This window comes from Mchenga conophoros, linkage group LG12, assembly GCF_057382185.1.
Source record: "Mchenga conophoros isolate Kocher_MC1m ecotype Shallow Benthic linkage group LG12, M_conophoros_male_GT1.1, whole genome shotgun sequence".
NCBI classification, from domain to species: Eukaryota; Metazoa; Chordata; class Actinopteri; order Cichliformes; family Cichlidae; genus Mchenga; species Mchenga conophoros.
Window position 1 is genome coordinate 21416571 of NC_140537.1, and position 23844 is coordinate 21440414.

Here is a 23844-nt window from a genome sequence, read left to right on the forward strand (position 1 = left end):
GGGCCTTTCTGTTCAAAGTTTGTCTTCAACAAGTGAAATGTATGCTCAACTGGGATAAGATCAGGTGACTGACTTAGGCATTTAAGAATATTCCAATTCTGACAAATTGCAAACTCCCCTAACAGAGGCAAAGTAAAGGAAGGATCTGTGCAATGAAAGCTGGAAAGTCACCAGGAATAGATGGCCTCCCAGCAGAGTTTTATCACAAATTTAGAGATTTGCTACGTCCATTTTTAATTAAGTATTACATGAAGCCTTTGAATATGGACGGCTCCCTGACCGTAATATCAGTAATTCCAAAGGCGACAAAGATTTAACGGATCCAGGCAATTACAGACTGATAAATGTGGATTACAAAATTCTATCCAAAGTATTAACAATGAGGCTGGAGGTTGTACTACCACAAATTAGAGATGGCACGATACCACTTTTTTATGTCCGATACCGATATCATAAATTTGGATATCTGCCGATACCGATATGAATCCGATACAGTGTTTTTTAATCAACAAAATTGTTTTTTAAATATCTTGCTGCATTTTGTATAAGTTCATACTCAAGTTTAAAACAACAACTACACTAAAGCTATTCTGTTATACCTGTATGCAAAAAAAAATATTTCATACTTCAGCAATACTGATCAATCTAATAAACTTAAACCTACACCATCCTCCCTATTCTGGTATTTTAAAGAGTACTTAGCATAAATATTAAGCAACCTAACTAATAGGGTTCCAACTCCCAGCAACAACAAAAATAAATAAATAAAAAAATAGGGAACCACCCCTCACACTCCACCTCATGATGCTTAATCGACGTAATCAACCTTAATTTGATGCAGTGTGGAAAAAAAAAGCACCGAAATCAATTATTTTTCAAGAAATATTAAATAGATTCAACATCTTTCTTCAACAAAATTGCAGACTGCACAGATGGTACCTTCCCAAAGGAAAAAGTACTATAGCTTACTAGGGTATATATATTAGACTTAATAGTTACTATATACAGTAATTGACTTCTATTCATTTTACATCAAATTAAAACTTTGGGTGTCAAATAATTATTTATTAAAAGCTAGACATTTTAAATTAGAATAAGAAAGAAAAGTATGTCTTTGTGCCCCCTTTTCTCTGTTAATGCCCTATCGGCCCCCTGGCTAAACTTTGCTAGATCCGCCCCTGCACAGTTACCAGCGTCAGCTATGTAGAAAAAGATCCTCAAGTAGAAAGTAATATTAAATACATTCTAGCAACAGCTGATCAAGCTTAAACGTGCTGCTGTTGTTCAGCCGCTGGTTTCCTCTTTCTGGTGCAAAGTGGGCCAAAAGCAAACAAGAGACACGGAACAGAAAAGCCGATCAGCTGATCATTAAGCAGTTTCATGATTGAAGTAGCAGCAAGAACGCAGGAATGCTTTACAAACATTCAGAGATGGACTTACACACTTGCTTTACTTCTCTCGGGATAACTTTGTCGGAGATGAAATGCCGGGTTGCTAGCGAAGCTCCACAGGCTATTCAGACTGCTGACAGGTCCCGCATGCCACAGCCGCTCTATCACGTGATGCATACTGCTCCGACGTTCTGAGGCGAGTTATGGCGTGTTGCAAGTTTTGTGAGGTGCTTTCGTGATATTTAATGGATCGGATTACATTTTTTATTTTTCTCCGATATCCGATCCAGTAATTTAGGTCAGTATCGGACCGATACCGATACGTAATATCGGATCGGTCCATCTCTACCACAAATTATTCATAAAGATCAAGTAGGGTTTATCAAGAATAGACACAAATCCTGCACTGGCTCATTTAAATGCACAGAAGGACTTGATACGGTGGAGTGGAGATATCTGTTTAGGACCCTGGAAAAATTTGAATTAGGCGACAACTTTTGCAGATGGATTAGAACCATATATTTGAGGCCAGAAGAAGCTGTATTTACAAATGGGGTACTCTCTCCTTTTTTGAGTATTTCTAGATCAACACGTCAAGGATGTAATTTAGGTCCACTTCTATTTACCATCTTTTCAGAGCCATTAGCTATTCAAATGAGAGAAAATGCAGAGATTAAAGGTGTATTTGGGGAAGGTAGAGAACACAAATTGTTCCTGTACACAGATGATGTTCTGGTATTAAGCCAAGACCCTGCTAATTATATCACAACACTATTAGAGGTGACTGATAATTATTCATTGTTTTTGGAGTACAAAGTTAATTGGCATAAATCAGAGGCGATGCCAGTTTCCCAAACTTGTAGTCATAACCTAATATTGGGCTTTAACTTTAAGTGGGTGGACAAAGGAATGAAATAAATGGTAAATGGTAAATGGCCTGTATTTATATAGGCCATTCTTCATTTCCAAGAATGAAGTGTCTTGGAAATGAATTGAACCCAAATATTGAGGATATTATGGCTAACAGTGTGGGAAAATTAATAAACAAAATCAATACTATATTCAATTGGGATAAGATCAGGTGACTGACTTTGGCATTTAAGAATATTCCACTTCTTTGCTTCAAGAAACTCATGGGTTGGTTTGGATGTATGTTTTGCGTCATTCTCCATCTTTATTATGAAACGTCACCCAATAAATGCATTTAGCTGGATTTGAGCAGACAGCATGTCTGTGAACACCTATGAATTCATTTGGCGGCTTCTGTTCTGTGTAACATCGTCACTGCCTTTTTGGGTTTTTTTAAAAGATCCAGTCGTGAAAAAGTTGCGGGTGACAGGTGATGTGAAGAAATGACAAATTAAAGCTGACAGTGTTTACACGTGCTTCCATGGCAACTGCGTCAGACAGAATGTTATTGGATTTGAAAAAAAATGAATTTATTAGTAAACCTTTGTGTTTGCAGCATTCAGCATACTTTTTTAGATCGCAGCGAGAGAGGAAAAAAAACGACTAACATACACTGATCCACTAAACATCAAGAGTTGGGAGTTCGCCTTGTAATCGGAAGGTTGCCGGTTTGAGCCCCGGCTTGGACAGTCTCAGTTGTTGTGTCCTTGGGCAAGACACTTCACCCGTTGCCTACTGGTGGTGGTCAGAGGGCCCGGTGGCGCCAGTGTCCGGCAGCCTCGCCTCTGTCAGTGCGCCCCAGGGTGGCTGTGGCTACAATGTAGCTTGCCATCACCAGTGTGTGAATGTGTGTGTGAATGGGTGGATGACTGGATATGTAAAGCGCTTTGGGGTCCTTAGGGACTAGTAAAGCGCTATATAAATACAGGCCATTTACCATTTAAACATCAACCAGAGACAAGTGAACACCTGATCCCTAAAGGTATGAGCTTGGTGCACATTGCTTTAAAGACGCTACATTCTGGATGAACATTCTCAGGTGTGCCGACAATGGAAATCTTCACCTGTAGAATAAGTCTTTAAACTTGTGTGTCATCTTTTAGGGTCTTCCGTCGGAGAAAATACAAGAGACAAGATCCCTTTATGAACCCTCACACACAGCAAAGTAAGGACCACCACTAAATTTTAACATTATTTAAAATGAGAGAAGAAGATTCTGTTATCAAACTGTAAACTCCCCTGTGGTTCTCTCTTTGCAGACAAAACAAGACTTTTAAAGACCATCACCGCTTTCTTACTGCTGCCCCTTCTGACTTTTGGTGAGTGACTCAGAACTTTCTGTCAGACAATCCTTCCTAACACACAAGTAAAACCTGGACCATTTGTCCTCACATCCACCCCTAACCTCTCTACTTCGTGTCTCTTAGGAATTGTGAGCTGCACAATTTTCACCAAAAGTAAACAAGAAGTGTCGTCTCTGAGGCAACAGATGACAGAGGTTCATCCTGTGGCAGACACTCTTCCAAATTTCACCTCAGAATCTCAAGGTACGGATCTTCATCTGTATCGACATTATTTATACATGAATGTACACAAAGAACACAAATAATTTGTCTGTGATTTGTGTGAATTCAGGAGCCATGATCCTAATCGACGTCTCCTCGTGGACATACTTGCCTAGAGAGAACTCTGCAAAGTGGTGGTTGTGCAAATTTATGCAGTGGGTGGACCCCACCAGGGCCAAGAGGAGAGTAATCCAAGTAAGAATGACATAGTTTGCACAGCAAGATTTAAATTGATATAACATGGAGAAAAAGTTTACATTTATGAACTCTGGGCAGCGTGATAATTAATTTTCTTTCCTCAGGAATATTTGCCTGTGCCTGCAGGGAACTGCTGGCCCCTGGCAGGTCAGAGTGGGGTTGTAATCATCTCACTGTTCCACCCAGTCTCCATCACTGCTTTGACACTGGGACATCTCCCAAAACACCAGTCGCCTGATGGAACCAACAAAATTAATTGGCATAAATCAGAGGCGATGCCAGTTTCCCCAAGCTTGTAGTCTAACCTAATATTGGGGATATTATGGCTAACAGTATGGGAACATCGTCACTGTCTTTTTCTTTCTTTTAGATGGAGGAAACAGTTGCGGTTGACACGTAACGTGAAAAAAATGACGAATTAAAGCAACTTTGCTGACAGCTTTTACACATGCTTCTATGGCAACCGCGTCATCCCATGTTATGGGATTTAAAATAAATTTAATTTCTTAGTAAACCTTTGTGTTTGCAGCATTCAGGCCATACTTACTGTGATTGCAGCTTAAAACACAAGACTAACGTACACTGATCCACGGATATTGAATAAACATCAACCAGAGACAAGTGAACACCTGATACCTAAGGTTATGAGCTTGGCGCACATTGCTTTAAAAACTTATTGCAGCAGCAGAGATTCAAAGATTTGTTTAAATGCTGAATGATTCTAAGTAGAGAAAGTATACAGCTTTTAATAATAAATTTTAAACTTTTCATAGTGATGAATACATTTCCTGTTTAAAGAGTCAATCACTGATCATTTTCTGTCTTTCTGCCATTTTGCAGTGATGGTATTAAGAAGCCTTCACCTGCAGGAGTCAGGCTATTAGGTTGCTGGACTTCCGGGAATGGAGTAACACGTGTCTCTAAAAAATAGTTGGGTTTTTTTTTTCAACCCTACCTACAAAGTCTTTGTGCTACAGCGGAAGTTAGTCTTATACATACTTATACATTGTATTATAACTTTATTTGAGAAGAAATGGTATCCAACCTAAGAAAATAAAAGCACAGGAGGAGTGGTGACTAGGCCCGGTGCAATCTCAGGCGAGAGTTCGAGGACTGCCCAAGGGCAGCATCCAGCTCTACGGACGCTGAGGAACAAATTCAACAGGGCGACACACGCGATGTGGATACTACTGCTCTAAAATTGGAGCTTCTTCAATCCATTAAAGAGGACATTAGTACAGTGTTAAAAGAAGAAAACAGAAATGCATTGAAAGAAGATTTTGACAATATTAGGGCTGATGTGCAAGGAATGAGAAATGAGATCGCTGACAACATGCCGGCGACGCGCGTCGAAACTGATGGAGCAAAGGCCATGGTGAAAGAAGTTGAGGATGGGCTGTCAATGTGGACCGATGAGGTGACCACACTGCAATCTACAGTAGAGAGTATGAAGAAGGAGCTGTCTTACTTGAAAGATAAATGTGTTGACATAGAAGGCAGGATACGAAGAGCAAACATCCGTATCATAGGGATCTCGGAGGTCCCGGTCTCAAGCTCCTCCACAGCCGTATCTGTGCTACTATGTGAAGTGCTGGGTATGGATAAAGAAGTTATTGTCGACCGCTCACACAGGAGCCCTATCCCGAGAAATTCAGGTGGTAACCCGTGCACCGCCATAGCCAAGCTTCACTATTACCAGGATTGTGTGGAAATTCTACGATGTGCCAGGGCCCAAGCTCTGCTTAAGTTTAACAGACAATCTATTGCAATATTCCTGGATTTTACATCCTCAGTAGCCCGGGCTTGGGCTGCATATAAAAGAGGTTCATAAGCTTCTTCATAAACAGGAAGGTGTCCGTTTTGGGATTATGTTCCCGGCGTGACTTCGTATCAAGCACAACGGGGAAGAGAAAGAGTTCCTGGATGCGGCGAAGGCAATGTCAAAGAACATATTATTAGTGCTTGAACAGGCTTCGCCTGGTATCCTACATGGGAGCACGGTTGGTGGTATCAGTCATTGCTGCGTATGCGTGATTCTGTTTATCACAGCGTCCACGTTATGATAAAGAGTTTGGAGTAGGGCTGGGCGATATGGCCCAAAATTCATATCTCAATGTTCTTTAGCTGGATGGCGATATACGATATATATCTCGATATTTTTTTTTAAAGCCATGAAGTAAGAACAAAAAGAGAGTTCTTAGTCAAAGCTGTGTCCCAGATCTCACACAAGCACTTTTATTAACATACAGCGTAGATGTACATGAAAAACTTGCTCAGAAATAAATCAGCATTTATTAAATAATAATGCTCCATAAATAAAATAAAACAATGTTGTTTTTGTGCATAACAAAAAGCTCACAATTGTGCAGTCAAAATGTAAACTAAAAAGAAGCTGAGCATAATGACAAAGACAGACAGATTTCGCAAGTGCTCTGTTCCCAAGTTCTACCGCGTGACTGACAGCCCTGAGTTTGAAATCTGCTTCATAACCATGTCTCTTAGCAGGTTCCATTTGTGGTCCTTATACACACACAATACGGTAATATTACGTTGAAGCACAGTACGTATCACTCCGCGTGGCTCCTGACTACTGCAGCCGTAATGCTCCGACAATCCATCAAGTGGCGCGACATCGTAGCGTACAAAAGTCGTACTAAAACATTTTTTGACAGGTTTCTGAGCGCCGTGTACCTCATACATTTGGTCCACGGTCAGTAAGCATGACCAGATTCATACATAAGGCGCACTGTCGATTTTTGAGAAAATGAAAGGATTTTAGTGCGTGCTTATAGTCCGAAAAATATCGTATACAAGTTTTGTAAGGTGGTTTGTTTCAGGGCAGGAGGCTGGGAGACTTCACGCAGTTTCACACACTCTTCATTTTGCACTTTATGGCCCTGTTGTAAATGGTGAAAATACTAGTAGTGCTAGCTATATAGCATGAACGTGTTAGCGAGCTAACTGCTAGTGCTAACACTAACCGCAATGCTAACCGCTAATGCTAACCGTATTTTTTATTTTTTTGTACATTTTATTTTTTATTATGCATGTCTTATGCCTGGTGGTGCAGCAGGGATGTCCAAATTCAGGCTGCATCCTCCGAAAACCAGGTAGGCTGGAAGTGAGCGACTGTGAAATTGGACGGTCTAGCCTTCAGAATTACGTCACAAGCTCTCTTGGTGGAGTGAAACTCAGCCATCTGCTCCTAGCTATCCAAAATATGACCATATGCTGCCGTAAATTCTTGACCATCTCACACTTCTGTTTAATCAGTTTTCTGTTTGATGTTTATTCAACTGTGTGAAAACCCAGAGTAATCCTCCTGAGGGATTAATAAAGTTATATTTAATCTAATCTACTAACTTCAATCTCAGCCAAACTGATTTACTCACGAACAAATAAAACACTGAAAAAAGCCAAACAATAACATTTTTAAGTTATCTTAAGTGACTTATATATCATGTTAACCTGAGTAGTTAAAGACCGCGGGGGGTCTGAAAGCGATGTGCTGGGAGTCCGCTGCTCTCTCCGGCTCAGATATTTGAAGTTTACACAGCTACATTCTCACCTGAAAATATGTTAAAAGTTTATTTTAGGACCCAGAAAGAGTAATATTGAAACTAACTAGCTGCCGCCATTGTTGGAAACTGGAATTGGCTGGGCTGCGCTATGAAATCTGGGATATGGTTTTTTAATTTTGTTGTCGGGGTGGAAAATCGGGAGGAATTCGGCAGAATGGTGGCTCCAGGAGATTTTCAGGAGGGGCACTGAAATTCGTGATTCTCCCGGAAAAAGGGTTGGCATGTATGCTTAGAACAGATATAACGTTTCTTCAGGAAACGCATTTGCGTACCTCTGATCATTTCCGAATCCAGACTGGATGGGTAGGTCCGATATTTCACTCTGAATTTAACTCTAAAGCTCGGGGGACAGCAATCTTGATCAGTAAAACTCTACCATTTACAGCTACAACTGTAGAACTGTAGTTGTTATAGCTGTAGGGCATCTATATGGTTTTGCTTTGATGTTAGCAAATGTCTACACCGCTAATTGGGAAGATAATAGTTTTTTCACTAATGTCTTTGAATGGCTCCCCAATTTTCTTTTGGATAAAAAAACTTGTCCCTTTAGTTAAGAGTTTTTTTTTTTTTTGAAAGACATAATATTCCCTCCCTAGGAGAAGATGCAATCGTTAGTCTGGAGGAACCTATTTCTAATTTTGAAATTGAAATGGCATGCAGTCTGGAAAATGTCCCGGCCCCGACGGGTATCCATCTGATTTTTTACAAAAGGTTTTCTTCCCAATTGAATTCACTGTTAAAATCAACTTTTGAAGAGTCCTTCTTTTCACAATCCTTGCCTCCAATAATGCGTCAAGCAGTAATCTGTTTAATTCTAAAAAAGGAAAAAGACCATTTAGATTGTAGTTCATATCGTCCAATATCTTTGTTGAACAAGGACAGCAAGATTCTTGCTTATGTGTTGGCCCGTCGCTTAGAGAAGTATTTGTCCTCCATTATTTCACCAGACAAGACGGGCTTTCTTAAAAATAGGCTTTATTTTTTTAATATTAGATGTCTATTAAATATAATTTATACCCATGTTAAAGGTAATACATTGGAAACCGTAATTTCGCTTGACACAGAAAAGCCGTTTGATCGGGTGAGATGGGATTTTGTTTTTCATACGCTTAAAAAATTTGGCTTCAGGAGTAATTTTGTATCTTGGATAAAAGTATTGTATTGTTCCCCTCTAGCAGCTGTCTGGACCAATAATAATTTGTCCCCCTTCTTTGAGCTCCAACGCGGTACATGAAAGCGATGTCCTCTGCCTCCTCTTCTTTATGCCATCGTAATTGAACCACTAGCTATAGCTCTGAGACAATGTGCTGATGTTGAGGGAAGACATCGAGGTGGTATTGAACATCAAGTCTCTCTTTATGCCGACGACATGCTTTTATTTATTTCCAACCCTCCGAATAGCCTCCCCAAACTTCTGGATATACATAAGGAATTTGGGACAATTTCTGGATATAAAGTGAATTTTGGGAAGAGTGAGTTTCTGATACAAATACTTGTATAAAACTATCTTCCTTTATTGTCTAAGTTAAAAGAGGACTTTGGAAAATGGGAGTTCTTGCCTCTTTCGCTGGGTGGTAGAATAAATATCATCAAGGTGAGTTTATTTTCTAAATTTCAATATTTTTTTCAATGTCTTCCAATTTTTTAACGAAATGTTTTTTTTTAACAGTTTGAATAGTCAAATTTCTTCCTTTATTTGGAAAAAAGCCACCTAGACATATTACAAAGATCGCAGAGCGCAGGAGGCTTAGCACTCCCAAATCTTTTGTTGTATTACTGGGCATCAAAAATAAGGGCATTATTGAAAATTAGCAGTAGCTATAAACCTATGTGCGGCACATCAGTTTCATGTCTTGCACTTGAACTATGTTAAACTGCACTGTCCCTTTTAAATAAATAAATTCAAAAATAAATAAATTCAAATTGTACTGGGTAAAAGATCATGATAATTTATTTTCATGGGTAACACTGGAAAAGTAGTCAGTGAATCGAGGCTCCCTGTTGTCCTTGTTGTGTGCCCTGGCAGGACCTATCTCAAGCTTCACCACAAATCCTCTTGTTATTCATTCACTGAAGTTATGGTACCAGCTCAGAAGTCACTTTAAACGGACTGAGCTCTCTCTTATTGCATCACTGCATAGACATTGTATGTTTCCTCCCTCCTTAATGGACGAGGCAGTTATTATATGGACAGAGCTCAGAGTAACTTCGATGAATGCTCTTTTCGCGGACAATATCTTCTGTTCATTTGGACAATTGGTGTCCAAGTTTAAGATTCCTCAGTCACTTTTTTTTTTTTTTAGGTGTCTTCAACTCAAGTATTTTGTTGTTTCTAATATTGATTGTTTTCCGTCCTGCCCATCTCCATCTCTTTTGCACAAAGTCTTTGATCTTAAACCAGATGCTAAGTGAGTTACTGATGTTTATGAGCTGTTAAGTAATCACAAACTGCCCACATTGCAATCACTTAGAGGAACAATGGGGAAGAGATCTGGGCCAACAGATTGCAGATGAGACTTGGCATAGGATAATCAATAGGATTTTTTTCGTCATCTATCTGCCTTGAGCATGTGGTGATTCAGTTTAAAGTGGTTCATCGTCTCCATTGGTCAAAAACTAGACTAAGCAAAATCAAGGATGGGATTGACCCCACATGTGACCGGTGCAAACAAGAACCTGCTTCTTTATTTCACATGTTCTGGTATTGTGTGTTATCTTTTACGGTCTTCCGTCAGAAAAAATACAGGAGACGAGATCCGTGTATGAACCCTCACACACAGCAAAGTAAGGACCACCACTAAATTTTAACATTATTTAAAATGAAAGAAGAAGATTCTGTTATCAAACTGTAAACTCTCCTGTGGTTCTCTCTTTGCAGACAAAACAAGACTTTTAAAGACCATCACCGCTTTCTTACTGCTGCCCCTTCTGACTTTTGGTGAGTGACTCAGAACCTTCTGTCAGACAATCCTTCCTCACACACAAGTAAAACTGGCCCATTTGTCCTCACATCCACCCCTAACCTCTCTACTTCGTGTCTCCCAGGAATTGTGAGCTACACAATTTTCACAAACAGCAAACAAGAAGTGTCATCTCTGAGGCAACAGATGACAGAGGTTCATCCTGTGGCAGACACTCTTCCAAATTTCACCTCAGAATCTCAAGGTACGGATCTTCATCTGTATCATCATTATTTATACATGAATGTACACAAAGAACACAAATAATTTGTCTGTGATTTGTGTGAATTCAGGAGCCATGATCCTAAGCGACGTCTCCTCATGGAGACTTTGTGGCGGTTGTGCAAATTTATGCAATGGATGGACCCCTCCATGGCCAATAGGAGAGTAATCCATGTAAGAATAACATAGTTTGCACAGCAGGATTTAAATTGATATAACATGGAGAAAAAGTTTACATTTATGAACTCTGGGCAGCGTAATAATTAATTTTCTTTCCTCAGGAATATTTGCCTGTGCCTGCAGGGAACTGCTGGCCCCTGGCAGGTCAGAGTGGGGTTGTAATCATCTCACTGTTCCACCCAGTCTCCATCACTGCTTTGACACTGGGACATCTCCCAAAACACCAGTCGCCTGATGGAACCAACAAAATTAATTGGCATAAATCAGAGGCGATGCCAGTTTCCCCAAGCTTGTAGTCTAACCTAATATTGGGGATATTATGGCTAACAGTATGGGAACATCGTCACTGTCTTTTTCTTTCTTTTAGATGGAGGAAACAGTTGCGGTTGACACGTAACGTGAAAAAATGATGAATTAAAGCAACTTTGCTGACAGCGTTTACACATGCCTCTATGGCAACCGCGTCATCCCATGTTATGGGATTTAAAATAAATTAAATTTCTTAGTAAACCTTTGTGTTTGCAGCATTCAGGCCATGGTCCAGACTTCGGTCTGCTGTGTTATGGTCAGATGAAACAAAAATTGAATTGTTTTGTCACAATGATGTTTCCTTCATTTGGCGTAAAAAAAAAGAAGCCTTCAACCCAAAGAACACCATCCCCACTGTCAAACATGGTGGTGGGAACCTAATGCTTTGGGGGTATTTTTCAGGCTTTGGCTCCATCAAACTACAAGCAGGTACATCATCTAGGTTTAACTTAAACTGCAGTATCAGGCAAGGGTGCCCCATCTCCCCATACTTATTTCTAATCTGTGCTCAACTCCTCTCTGACTATATTAAACACAGTCCTCTGAAAAGTATAACAATTGCGGATAAAGAAATATTAATTAGTCAGCTTGCTGATGACTCTCTTTTTAAAAAACGCTTCGCAGGTGCAGATAGCCATTAACACAATGCCTTTTCTTTAGCTTCAGGACTCCACTTAAACACTGGCAAATGTGAACTGCTTGCAGAAATTGTACCAGTCTATCTATGGCTGGCATCCCAGTGAAAGAGTCTGTCACTTACCTTGGTATCATCATTAATAAAAATCAATCCACCAGGTGCTCCCTTAATTTCACTCCAATTTAGCATAAAATGCAACTTAAGCTAAATGCTTGGCTCCAGCAGGATTTATCCATTATAGAGAGAGTTTTACTCATGAAAGCGGAGGGATTATCTCGTCTAACTTATGCTGCTTTGTCTCTTGATGTAAATAAAAAAACTCTGGTGGGCTTCTTTATAACTTTATATCGAAGAATAGAATTCATTATATTAAGGCTACGTCCACACGTACACGGGTATTTTTGAAAACGCAGATTTTTTATTTTTTTTTATTTTTTATTTAAATTGTTGTTATTGTTTTGGTGAAATTAATTTCTTCAATGGCAGACATAGACAAAATACAAAAATACTTTATTTAATTAATTTAATGATATTACTGGCTAAATTTCATATACATCTAAATTTTATAAAGCAAAACCATCCTTTCAGTGCTATTTAAATGAAACCAAACATTATATTAAAACCATACAACATTCCCAAAATGTAAAAGCTGTCAAAACTATAAACTTATGTTCCCTGTTCAATATTATGTGATTCTTTTCTAGACTGTATCTATTTGTTCTTTTACGAAACCCCCCAACATTGTGTTTTGTTAAGTTATATTTGTGTTTTGTGAATAAAGCTTATTAAAAAAGAAAAAGAAAGTTCCTTGCTTATCTCATCCTTATCTAATTCTTCTTTTAAATACTTACCTGCAACAAAATCCCAGTTTCATCATATCAATCATTCTCTTATCCTTGGGTATGTTGCTATTCCAGCTACCACACTTTGGACAGGTCCCCAGTCTGTCGCAAAGCTAACACGCAAAGACCGACAACCCACATTTCCACCTATGGGTTCTTTAAAAAAAAAAAAAAAAACTATATATATATATATATATATATATATATATATATATATGTGTGTGTGTGTATGAACAGCCATTGATACCAGACAACTATAAAATATATATGGCTTTGTAATTAAGAAAAATTTAGTAGACACAATTACCACAGCATCTGCAAAGCAGGTAGTGTAGATAAACACAGCTTAGCTTGCTATATCCATCTTGGCTATTAACTCTTGCAGCACTGGGTGTTCTGAATTTTGGTTCCAACGAATTGCTAAACCTTTTGAAGCCAATTGGCTCACATAGTTGTGTAGATATCCCAGTCCCAATAAACATATTCGTCAATGCTTCCTCTCGCTTGTGATGTTCCTGTGAATTGACCAACCAGTAGCCATGGGGTCGCCGCTGGAAGCACTGCATTAATGTTTTTTGTGGCGTTGTCTCGGGATGCATCACGCTGCCTTGCCTGGGGTTAGCTTCTGTTTCTGGGGATGAGGGTTGGGCGCAGTGGCGGAGCGGGGGGGTGGCTTACTGGGCTTAAGCCCGGGTTGTTTTTTCAGAAGCCCGGGGTCTTTTGGAGTGTCATTTTTTCATAGTTAGATGCCTGGCTGACAACTGTATAAAACAAAAACTACACACAATATTCGAAGCACATAGTGCACACTGTGGGAATTTACGACTGTGCGTAAATCCCCCCTAATATTGGTATGATCCGAGCTCAGACACTAAGCGACTGAGCGAGGGGGCGGGGCAGCTGCTGCCTGCGCGTGCGCTGTTGGAGAAGCGCAGCCAGGCAGACAGAGGAGAGCTGAAGTTTGAGCAGGTACCAAAGCAAATCATTCGTACTGTACCAATAATGTAAATATGACGGTGTATCACAAAAGATTGATATCAAACTGATCATTTGACCCATGTTAAGTTACTTGCTCTTCAAGTGAATCAACAAATGGCAACATGAAAAGCCGAACAACAACACTGCTGTTTTTTTAGAGAGTCTTAGCTTACATGTGTGTTTATTTCATATTTTCAGTTGTTACCCTCCACGGCTAAATAAATCGGTTTCAGTAATGCACTGATATACAAGAATGGACATAAGGAGCTTCTTTCAAAGAAAAAACTCAGGTAGATGTTATTTTATATATTGTACTTTGTATGTTGTTCAGTATATTCCTATGCAAAACAAAAATTTCAACGCACAGCAGTATATTGACAGTTGAAACCAGATATTTACATACACTTTATGGAAAACACAAGAACATTTTTTTACTGCACAACATCAGTTTAGAGTAAACTTGTTTTGTTTTGGATAAATAAATATTGAAATATCTTTTGAATTAGTTAAATGTCAGAATAAAGAGAGACAGAGCTTTCTATTTTTTTATCTCTTTCATCAAATTTAGGAGTACATATACACTAAGTTTATTGTTAATTAATAAGAAAACTGCAGACGATTCCATTCTGAGCTGAAGAAGCTTCTGATTGGTTAGTAGAGTCCATGTGAGTAAATTGGTGGCACAGCTGTGGATGCATATAAGGCAAAACACAGAGCCTGTTTCTTTGACATGGGAAAATCCAGAGATATCAACCAAAACACCTGGAAAAGAATTGTGGAGCTCCATAAGTGTGGCTCAGTTTGAATACAATTTGGTGCCATTTGCAATTAAGAAATACAGATAGTTTCTCTCTTTACTCTTAAAGTTAACAAATATGTTTTTATATTTATCAATCTAAAAAAATAAACATTTAGTCTGATTTGATGTTACAATTAAAAAAGTGTTTTTGTTTTTATCTGAAGAGTACATAAATATCTGGTTTCAACTGTATATTTGATGATGTTGGTGTTTGGCTTGATTGTCAGAACAAAGAGGGAGAGAGAGGAGCAGAGAGAGAGAGAGGAGAATGAGGACAGAACAGAGATGAACAAGAGCAGGTGAGACACACATGTTAGTCAAATGGTTGTTTACCAAAAGTATCACCGTATCATAGGTCCTCATGTATCTCGTACCTAATGTTTCTTTTTAGGTTTGTTATTTTTCAAATTCTACATTTATTAAGTTATGCAGGCTTGTTTTCACAGCAAGGCTAAATAATTATATGAACCTTTCTGAATCTAAATAGTGGACTTCGGTAGAATTAAAAAATAAGTGTAGTGCAGGTTTTAGTGCTACTATCATCTAGTTCTGATTCTGGTTCTGTCTTGGTTAAGTCCTAAGTAGTCCTGATTTTGAACTGTTGTAGTCCTGTTTTAATTCCGAATCAGTTCTGGGTCTGGTTGAATTGGGGTTTAGCCCCGACTTTGTTCTTGCTGCTTAATTTAAAACCTATATGAAGTCCTGCTTTTTTGAACAAAACTCCCCGCCCCCATCCCACATGCATACTACCCTTTAGGGCTAAGCCCTGGGTGTATCAAATGTCTGCCTCCGCCTCTGGTTGGGCGTGCTCCCTTACCTTCTCAAGGTGCAAGCTTTTCAAGTGCACTTTAAGGTTTGTGGGATTTTTTTCCCTTTAGAAATATCCCCCATATTTTGTCTCTTTCCACTACAAGACACTTGCTTTTATCTAAAACACAGTCATATTCAAAGTAATCCCAAATTGGAGCAACGTACTTGCCACCTGCTGGCATAATGAGACACAGCAAGAAAAAACCTGGAAACTAAACTTCATTTTCACCCTAGACTATTTTCGTTATAAATTTAGTTAATTTTAGTTAGTTTTGTGAACATTCATTAGTTTTCCTTTTTTCACAAAGTCTCCTTTTTATTTTTATTTCCGTTAATGATAATGTTTTTTCACTTCTAGTTTTCGTTATTTCGTTAACGGTAATAACCTTGGTACCAGGCACGTGCAGAGGGGGGGCTAGAGGGGCTTGAGCACCCGCCCCTTTCCTGATGGGTGCCCAAAGTGCCCTTTTGTTGAGTGCCCCTCAACAATAATATTTAACTATTAATCACAGTTTTGCTAAATAAAAGGATCTGGCTTGCATCAGTCACATGATCACATTTAACCAATGATCGCCCTTGACGACAGAACGCGCTGGTTACGAGCCGGGAACGAGCTCACAAAGAGCACGCGCATTTTTTGCGGTCCTGAGCTGTAGGAGAAACACAAGTTAACTCAGAGACACAGACTGATGCCACAAAACCAGTAAGTAGGTGTACAGCGTACAAAAACGATCTAATATGCATGTCCACATAATAATTATTATAATTATAATATATTAAAAAACACACGCTGTATTTTAAAGAACATACATTAAGAAGCAGATTATATTAGATTTATATTTTAAATAAGACAAAAGTTGGATTTTACAGCAGTAAAATGATTGTATCTCTACAGTTTAAAAATGTAATAAGCTTCGCCCCTGCACAGGGTGGATAGTGAAACAAATGGAATCATCATAATGACATTATTTCATATTTATTACTTCCCCCTCCTCATTGCTTTATTATTGTAGCTCTAGTAATAAATAATAATGTAAGGATTCTGGATCAGCACCATGATGCCCATAGTATATACAGTATTCTGAAGAAGGTCTAAAATGTCACTGTGTGTGCGTGCGTGTGTGTGTTTTATGTATATGGATTATTTTAAATTATTACTCATGATATAACATTGTCCAGACATGGCTGGTAAGGACATGAGGAGGAAACAGTAGGAGCTGTGTGAGGCTACTAAAGGCAGTGCTATAACATTTTTCTCTCATCATTTTATTATAGATTAAGTGCAAGAGTTGTTAGGTGTGGATAATTAAATTATAGTTTATTGCAATAGCAAGTTGTGCCTTGTTCTCAGATAGACAGCAAGTGGAGAGTGATATATGAAAAGATGGGATGGAAGGAAGAAGAGAAGCAAAGAGTGATTCACAGGCAGAGCCTAAGCGCTGTCACCAATCTTTGCATTTAGTTATTATCTCATGACACTTGTTTAATCAGCTACCATCTCTCCTATGGACTTTTTAATGTCTACAGTCTCAGATCAACACAGCCCTGCCCTCCAGCACTATCCACAGCAACCCCTCAACAGCAACATTGTACCCATCAGGTAAAACATCGGCTACGTTTGCTTTGCCTTGTTGCCCATATTAGATTCTTGATGAATGTGTGTTGTTGTTATTCAGCCTGGCTCAATGTGCCCCTTTTTAGCTTTAAGCACCCGCCCCTTTAAACCTCTCTGCACGGCCCTGCTTGGTACCGACAATGTAAATCTTAACCTGTAGAATAAGTCTTTAAACTTGTGTGTCATCTTTTAGGGTCTTCTGTCAGAGAAAATACAGGAGACAAGATCCCTTTATGAACCCTCACACACAGCAAAGTAAGGACCACTACTCAATTTTAACATTATTTAAAATGGAAGAAGAAGATTCTGTTATCAAACTGTAAACTCACCTGTGGTTCTCTCTTTGCAGACAAAACAAGATTTTTAAAGCACATCATCACTTTCTTGATGCTGCCCATTCTGACTTTTGGTGAGTGACTCAGAACCTTCTGATTCTATACTGTCAGACAGTCCTTTCTAACACACAAGTAAAACTGGCCCATTTGTACTCACATCCACCCCTAACCTCTCTACTTTGTGTCTCCCAGGAATTGTGAGCTACACAATTTTCACCAAAAGCAAACAATTAGTAACGTACATCTCTGAGGCAACAGATGACAGAGGTTCATCCTGTGGCAGACACTCTGCCAAATTTCACCTCAGAATCTCAAGGTAAGGATCTTCATCTGTTTCATCATTTATACATGAATGTACACAAAGAACACAAATAATTTGTCTGTGATTTGTGTGAATTCAGGAGTCATGATCCTAAGCGACGTCTCCTCGTGGACATACTTGCCTAGAGAGAACTCTGCAAAGTGGTGGTTGTGCAAATTTATGCACTGGGTGGACCCCACCAGGGCCAAGAGGAGAGTAATCCAAGTAAGAATGACATAGTTTGCACAGCAAGATTTAAAGTGATATAACATGGAGAAAAAGTTTACATTTATGAACTGTATACACACATGGCCGCCACAGCCACCAGGTCCAACTCCAGGAGGATGTCCTGGAACAGGAGATTCACATCATGGATGTTCAGCCGACAAATCTGCAGGAGCTTTGTGTGATCAAAATCTCAGAGGAAGGTACCCAGCTCCTTGTTGAATCTGTGCCACAAAGATTAAGCTGGCTCTGGAGGCAACAGCAGGCCCAACCCAGTACTAGTAAGGTGTACTTAATAAAATGCCCGGTGAGTGTAAAACTGCAGTATAGTATTAGTCAAGCTTTATTTATTTATTTTATTAAGCTGTTTTTTTTTATTTTGTGCATTTTTTTAAGATGCGGTCGGGAAAATGTTGCGGGTGACAGGTGATGTGAAAAAATGACGAATTATAGCAACTCTGCTGACAGTGTTTACACGTGCTTCCATGGCAACTGCGTCAGACAGAATGTTATTGGATTTGAAAAAAAATAAATTTATTAGTAAACCTTCGTGTTTGCAGCATTCAGCATACTCAGCATACTCAGATACCTGTGATTGCAGCGAGAGAGAGAAAAAACGACAAGCATACACTGATCCACTAAAGATCAGCCAGAGACAGGTGAACACCTGATCCCTAAAGGTATGAGCTTGGTGCACATTGCTTTAAAGACTTATTGCAGCAGAGATGCAAAGATTTGTTTTACCTCCTAAGACCTGAACTCTTTCATGGCATGCCTTTTTAATTTCTCTTTGTTATTTGGCCTGTAAAAACAAAGAATTACTTTTTTGTTTGTTTCGACCTGATTTTTGTTTCTGAGAAAAATGAGATCCACATATGAGGACATTCACTTTAAATCTCAATGGCAGTATAATGTCCTCATAAGTGGATATCAGCCCCTTGTAGAGCAAAATTTTGCATTTTGGTCTAGACAACCCAAAATGTGTTGTGTGCACATATGTGGAGGCCAGGTCTTAGGATGTTAAATATATTGAATGATTCTAAGTAGAGAAAGTAAACAGCTTTTAATAATAAGTTTTGATTTTACATAGTGATGAATGCATCTTGTGTTTAAAGAGTGAATCACTGATCATTTTCTGTCTTTCTGCCATTTTACAGTGATGGCACGAAGAAGCCTCCGCCTGCAGGAGTCAGGCTATTATAGGGAAGACGGAGCTCCAAATATTTCATATAAAGAGACCTCATACAAGTATGTGTGTGGATGCTTTTGGGACTGCACGCTACATTCTGGATAAAACATCCTCAGGCGTGCCGACGGTGTAAATCTTCACCTGTAGAATAAGTCTTTAAACTTGTGTGTCATCTTTTAGGGTCTTCCGTCGGAGAAAACATAGGAGACGAGGTCCCTTTATGAACCCTCGCATACAGCAAAGTAAGGACCACTACTCGATTTTAACATCATTTAGAATGAGAGAAGAAGATTCTGTTATCAGACTGTAAACTCCCCTGTGGTTCTCTCTTTGCAGACAAAACAAGACTTTTAAAGCACATCATCACTTTCTTGATGCTGCCCCTTCTGACTTTTGGTGAGTGAGTCAGAACTTTCTGTCAGACAATCCTTCCTAACACACAAGTAAAACCTGGACCATTTGTCCCCACATCCACCCCTAACCTCTCTACTTCGTGTCTCTTAGGAATTGTGAGCTGCACAATTTCCATAAACAGCAAGAAAGAAGCAGAAACAGCAGACACTCAGCCAATTTTTGAATCTCAAGGTAAAGATCGCCATCTTCATCTGTCTCATCATCATTTATACATGAATGTACACAAAGAAAACAAATAATTTGTCTGTGATTTGTGTGAATTCAGGAGCCATGATCCAAAGCGGGGTTTCCTCATGGACAGAGAACTCTGTGCGCAAATGTATGCAGTGGGTGGACCCCTCCAGGGCCAGTAGAAGAGTAATCCAAGTAAGAATGACATAGTTTGCACAGCAAGATTTAAAGTGATATAACATGGAGAAAAAGTTTACATTTATGAACTCTGGGCAGCGTAATAATTAATTTTCTTTCCTCAGGAATATTTACCTGGGCCTCCAGGGAACTGCTGGCCCCTGCAGGACAATTCCTGTAAATTGTCCTGCACAGAGATGAGTGGGGAGGAGTAAATGTGTTTCAAATGTTCTTTTGTACTTTTTAATGTGTTTCAAATAAATAAATTTTGTGTCTTAAAAAAGTTTTAGAACACGTCGCAGCATTTCCTTTTATGTGATATGGTTGGATCATAACGTGTTTCAAAAATAATGTTTACACCACCAAGGTGATTCCCAAAGAACCTTTAGCCATGAACCTGGCATATCTCAGGATAGTGTGCATTGTATCAATAAAATAAATCAGAAGAAACTGGACAAGTGGAGGACCTAAAAACCCAAAAACTAGCCCACAGCAGATAAACAGTACCTGAAAATCAGTGACAACGGGTCTGATGGAGAGATGAATCCATATTTTACATTTTTGGTTCAAATCATCGTCACGATATACAGACAAGTTCAGAAGAGAGGTACAACTGTATCTTCTGCTACTGTGTGTAAAACATGGTGGAGGCTCTGTCATAGAGCTGCATTTCAGCCAGTGGTGCCAGAGATTTAATCAAAACTGATTGAACTGTGAACCCAGAAAAGTACAGTCAGATTTTGATCCACCAGTCAATACCACCTGGAAATATCTGATGGTCAGAGGTTTTATTTTTTTAGCATAACAGTGACCCCAAGCACACTGTCAATGCAGCAAAAACATACCTAGACAGTAAAAACACAATGAAACACTAATAAAGGTGGTCACAACCAGATACTGACTTTAAGCTTGTTTGGATCTCAGCCACTGTTCTTTCTATATTAGATAGTGTGTTTTGATCAATCTCCACCCATATCTCTTTTCCTAGCAAAAGTAAGAAATGAGAATCTGGAGATTTTTTCAGTGTACTGTGTAACAAATGTTTTTGCTAATACTGAACCTTACCCAACCTAAGAGGAGTCATATGTATAGTAATGTACACACACGCACAAAATAAACCTTTATTTGAATATAAAACGTTGTTCCATTGAAAAACAGGTCTTATGTTGACACTTTTACCTGCATATAAGACTGGAGTACAACACATGAGCTACGCCAGTGATGAGGTTGTGGTTGGCAAACTCGAGGATGAGGAGCAGGATTGGGTATTCGCTGCGTCTCTTTTCAAGGCTGAAGTCCTCACTTAAGCCCATCCAGTGAAGCAGCAGCGTCCGCATCGCTTCAGGGAACAGCTCTGTGGCTAGTTCCTCAGCAGGTGGCAGGTCGCTGATGCGCTCAATGTGCTGAAGTTTAAAGCCCTCCACCTTCTGGCTGATGCTGCTGTTGGCTGCATGAAACTGCTGGCCAAGCCAACGTCCTATACAAGTGAGCAGGCTGCTTGAATACACTGGGCCCCAGTCTTTGGCCTTTAGCAGAGCCAGCACAATCTCCGTCGCATCTTTTTCTTCAAGTCTCCCATTTATGTAGCGATCAATGTTCTCCAAAAGCAGCAAGACCGTCTCCAGCTGCTCTGAGCAGCTTCGAGGCTCCGAGGAGAACTGTTCATCCAAGCGGTGCAATTTTTGTCTCACTGTGGATATTACTACTTCTCTTTGCTCAGATTGTAAGCTCTGCTTGGGAAGAGAACAATAATCATGATCTGCTGATGTGTCAGCAGTGTCCATGCTACTAACATCTACCACGTCCTTGTCAGCCTGGAAATAAGGAGGCTGTGATATTACACCCTTTGATTGTGAGTCACGCTGGCTGAGCGACCCTGAAGGGTCCAGCTGCACGCTGAGGCTGTAACTCACTTCCAGAGGGCTGTCACTGATCTGTGCTTTCCAGACATCCTAGGGGACAGATGTGATTAAAACATGCATTGTGACAGAAAAATAAAATTATCACGTATACATGATGTTTACCTGGAAATTCTCCAGCACAGCAAGCTGATCTTGCTTACTGTACAACTCAAAGGCTACTCGAAAAAGTCCCTGAATGCTGTAGAACCACAGGCTGTTATTTGCAGAGGGTACCTTCAAGCCGTGAAACCTGAAAGCTTGAACACAATCAGGGGGATCAGTGTGACAATGTGTCTGTCCTGGTGGGTGACTTTTACCTAAAAATAAGGTGCATATCAATGCGATAGCATGAGCTTGTCTATGTTTATTTCCCCCTAGTCATATTTATTTCATTTGATTGTCTACACCCACCCCGTGGTTTTAGAGGCACAGGTGTAGTTAATGTTTAACTTCCACTGGTATGTCTGTATTTTACCTGAGGAAAAAGTTATTTTTGTTGCAAGGCCTTTCTTGGCAAACTTGGCATGGTGTCTTGGATGGTTTTCTGTACGCACATCAGTCTTTGAGAGGAGATCGGCTCCCAAATAGAGCGGAATCGTTGAACCCTGAAACAGAGAGGATGAATATAAGCCACCGCCGTATAAAGCCTGACAATAACGTACACTGCCTGACCATGTTAATGGTATACATGCTCAACTGCTCATTAATGTGAGTCTATAATAAGCCAATGACATGCCAGCACCCCAGTGCATTTGTGCATGTAGACATGACCAAGACAACCCGCTGAAGTTCAACGCGAGCATCAGAATGGAGAAAAAACATGATTTAAGTGACTTTGAATGTGACATGGTTGTTGGGACTTTAGCCACACAAACATGCTTTTACAGAGAATTTCTCTGGGTGAAAATGTCTTGATGCCAGAGGTCAAAGTAGTCTGGCCAGACTTTTGAGTTTTCAGCTGACAGGAAGGCAAGAACCACTCAAACATCCACTCATCCCACCTAAATTATGCAGAAGAGCATCTGCGAATGGACAACATGTTGAAGCTTTTAGCAGATGGACTACAGCAGAAGAAATCCACACTGGGTGTCACTCCTGTCAGCTAAGAAAAGAAACTGACGCTACATTTTGCGGGTTTGGGTGGAGCAAAGTTTAATTTGGGACTCTTAGTGCCAACTGAACAGAATTTCAACAGGCTACTTGAGTATTGTTGCTCACCATGTCCAGCTTTTATGACCACAGTGTACCCATCTTCTGCTTCCAGGAGGATAACATAGCATGTCACAAAGCTCAAATAATCTCAAACTGGCAGCGAAAATGAGTTCACTGTACACACATGGCCGCCACAGCCACCAGGTCCAACTCCAGGAGGATGTCCTGGAACAGGAGATTCACATCATGGATGTTCAGCCGACAAATCTGCAGGAGCTGTGTGTGATCAAAATCTCAGAGGAAGGTACCCAGCTCCTTGTTGAATCTGTGCCACAAAGATTTAAGCTGGCTCTGGAGGCAACAGTAGGCCCAACCCAGTACTAGTAAGGTGTACTTAATAAAATGCCCGATGAGCGTAAAACTGCAGTATAGTATTAGTCAAGCTTTATTTATTTATTTATTTATTTTACTAAGCTGTTTTTTGTTTTTAGTTAGCTACAGTACTTATTTGTTAAACATTACTTATCACTATCCAATTAGAAAGTCTGCGACCGTCCTGCAAGTAAGGAGATGTGTTTATTATGCTGGTGGTAATACATCACCCTCTTGGACTACCTGTGAACCATTAACTCACCTGTTTGGTGCTCTCTGTCAGTCTGAACGATGTCAGACCCACCAGGTGAATGAAACGAATCCTCCTCGCGCCCCCGTCCCGCTGCGGTAACGTCAGAGGGATAACCGAGCAACCTGACATTACTGGAAGTCTCAATTAAGTGCTGTCCCATAGAAATGTTCCTGCGGGAAGAGTCACTGCAAATCAAAGTAATAAAAAGATCAACACAAATGACTGCACACGAAACAGAAACAAAAACATATGCTTTAAACCCTCAGCGATGACTCGCAGGGTAAGGTTTGCTTTACACATGCGCGAACTTTTACGTACTTCCTGTCATCGCTACAGATTAGAAAGAGCCGTTTCCTGG

The 23844-nt window shown here is 39.8% G+C and overlaps 3 protein-coding genes and 2 long non-coding RNA genes across 8 annotated transcripts; 4 read left to right on the forward strand and 1 right to left on the reverse strand.

Moving 5' to 3' along the window:
• Positions 1-3343: 3343 nt before the first annotated feature.
• Positions 3344-4463, forward strand: LOC146562593 (uncharacterized). Its single transcript, XM_085295366.1, has 5 exons — positions 3344-3465; positions 3560-3619; positions 3728-3847; positions 3936-4060; positions 4434-4463. Exons 1-5 carry the CDS (start codon positions 3444-3446, stop codon positions 4461-4463), a joined length of 357 nt encoding a protein of 118 aa, XP_085151492.1. The 5' UTR covers positions 3344-3443.
• A 2441-nt stretch (positions 4464-6904) lies between these two features.
• Positions 6905-10992, forward strand: LOC146562594 (uncharacterized). Its single transcript, XR_014894545.1, has 4 exons — positions 6905-10428; positions 10523-10582; positions 10690-10809; positions 10898-10992. It is a non-coding gene; the product is annotated as an uncharacterized LOC146562594 (long non-coding RNA).
• Positions 10993-13747: 2755 nt separating this feature from the next.
• Positions 13748-14831, forward strand: LOC146562595 (uncharacterized). Its single transcript, XR_014894739.1, has 3 exons — positions 13748-13763; positions 13971-14062; positions 14799-14831. It is a non-coding gene; the product is annotated as an uncharacterized LOC146562595 (long non-coding RNA).
• Positions 14832-15980: 1149 nt separating this feature from the next.
• LOC146562596 (uncharacterized) lies at positions 15981-20085 on the forward strand. 3 transcript variants are annotated; one of them, XM_085294496.1, is made up of 13 exons: positions 15981-16084; positions 16909-16981; positions 17190-17251; positions 17346-17405; positions 17524-17647; positions 17733-17857; positions 17954-18537; positions 19015-19105; positions 19227-19288; positions 19383-19442; positions 19551-19631; positions 19726-19826; positions 19934-20085. In XM_085294496.1, exons 8-13 carry the CDS (start codon positions 19017-19019, stop codon positions 20021-20023), a joined length of 483 nt encoding a protein of 160 aa, XP_085150622.1. In that variant the 5' UTR covers positions 15981-16084; positions 16909-16981; positions 17190-17251; positions 17346-17405; positions 17524-17647; positions 17733-17857; positions 17954-18537; positions 19015-19016; the 3' UTR covers positions 20024-20085. The 3 variants fall into 3 exon arrangements, with proteins under 3 accessions (XP_085150622.1, XP_085150623.1, XP_085150621.1); XM_085294497.1 differs by lacking the exon at positions 15981-16084 and having other exon boundaries at positions 16760-16981; positions 17954-18060; positions 18418-18537; XM_085294495.1 differs by lacking the exon at positions 15981-16084 and having other exon boundaries at positions 16760-16981.
• Positions 20086-20915: 830 nt separating this feature from the next.
• Positions 20916-23777, reverse strand: LOC146562597 (uncharacterized). 2 transcript variants are annotated; one of them, XM_085294488.1, is made up of 5 exons: positions 23496-23624; positions 22928-23086; positions 22185-22314; positions 21833-21966; positions 20916-21760 (listed from the first exon to the last, which is right to left on the reverse strand). In XM_085294488.1, the coding sequence occupies exons 2-5, from the start codon at positions 22928-22930 to the stop codon at positions 20984-20986; spliced, it is 1044 nt and encodes a 347-aa protein (XP_085150614.1). In that variant the 5' UTR covers positions 22931-23086; positions 23496-23624; the 3' UTR covers positions 20916-20983. The 2 variants fall into 2 exon arrangements, with proteins under 2 accessions (XP_085150614.1, XP_085150613.1); XM_085294487.1 differs by lacking the exon at positions 22928-23086 and having other exon boundaries at positions 23496-23777.
• Positions 23778-23844: the final 67 nt, after the last annotated feature.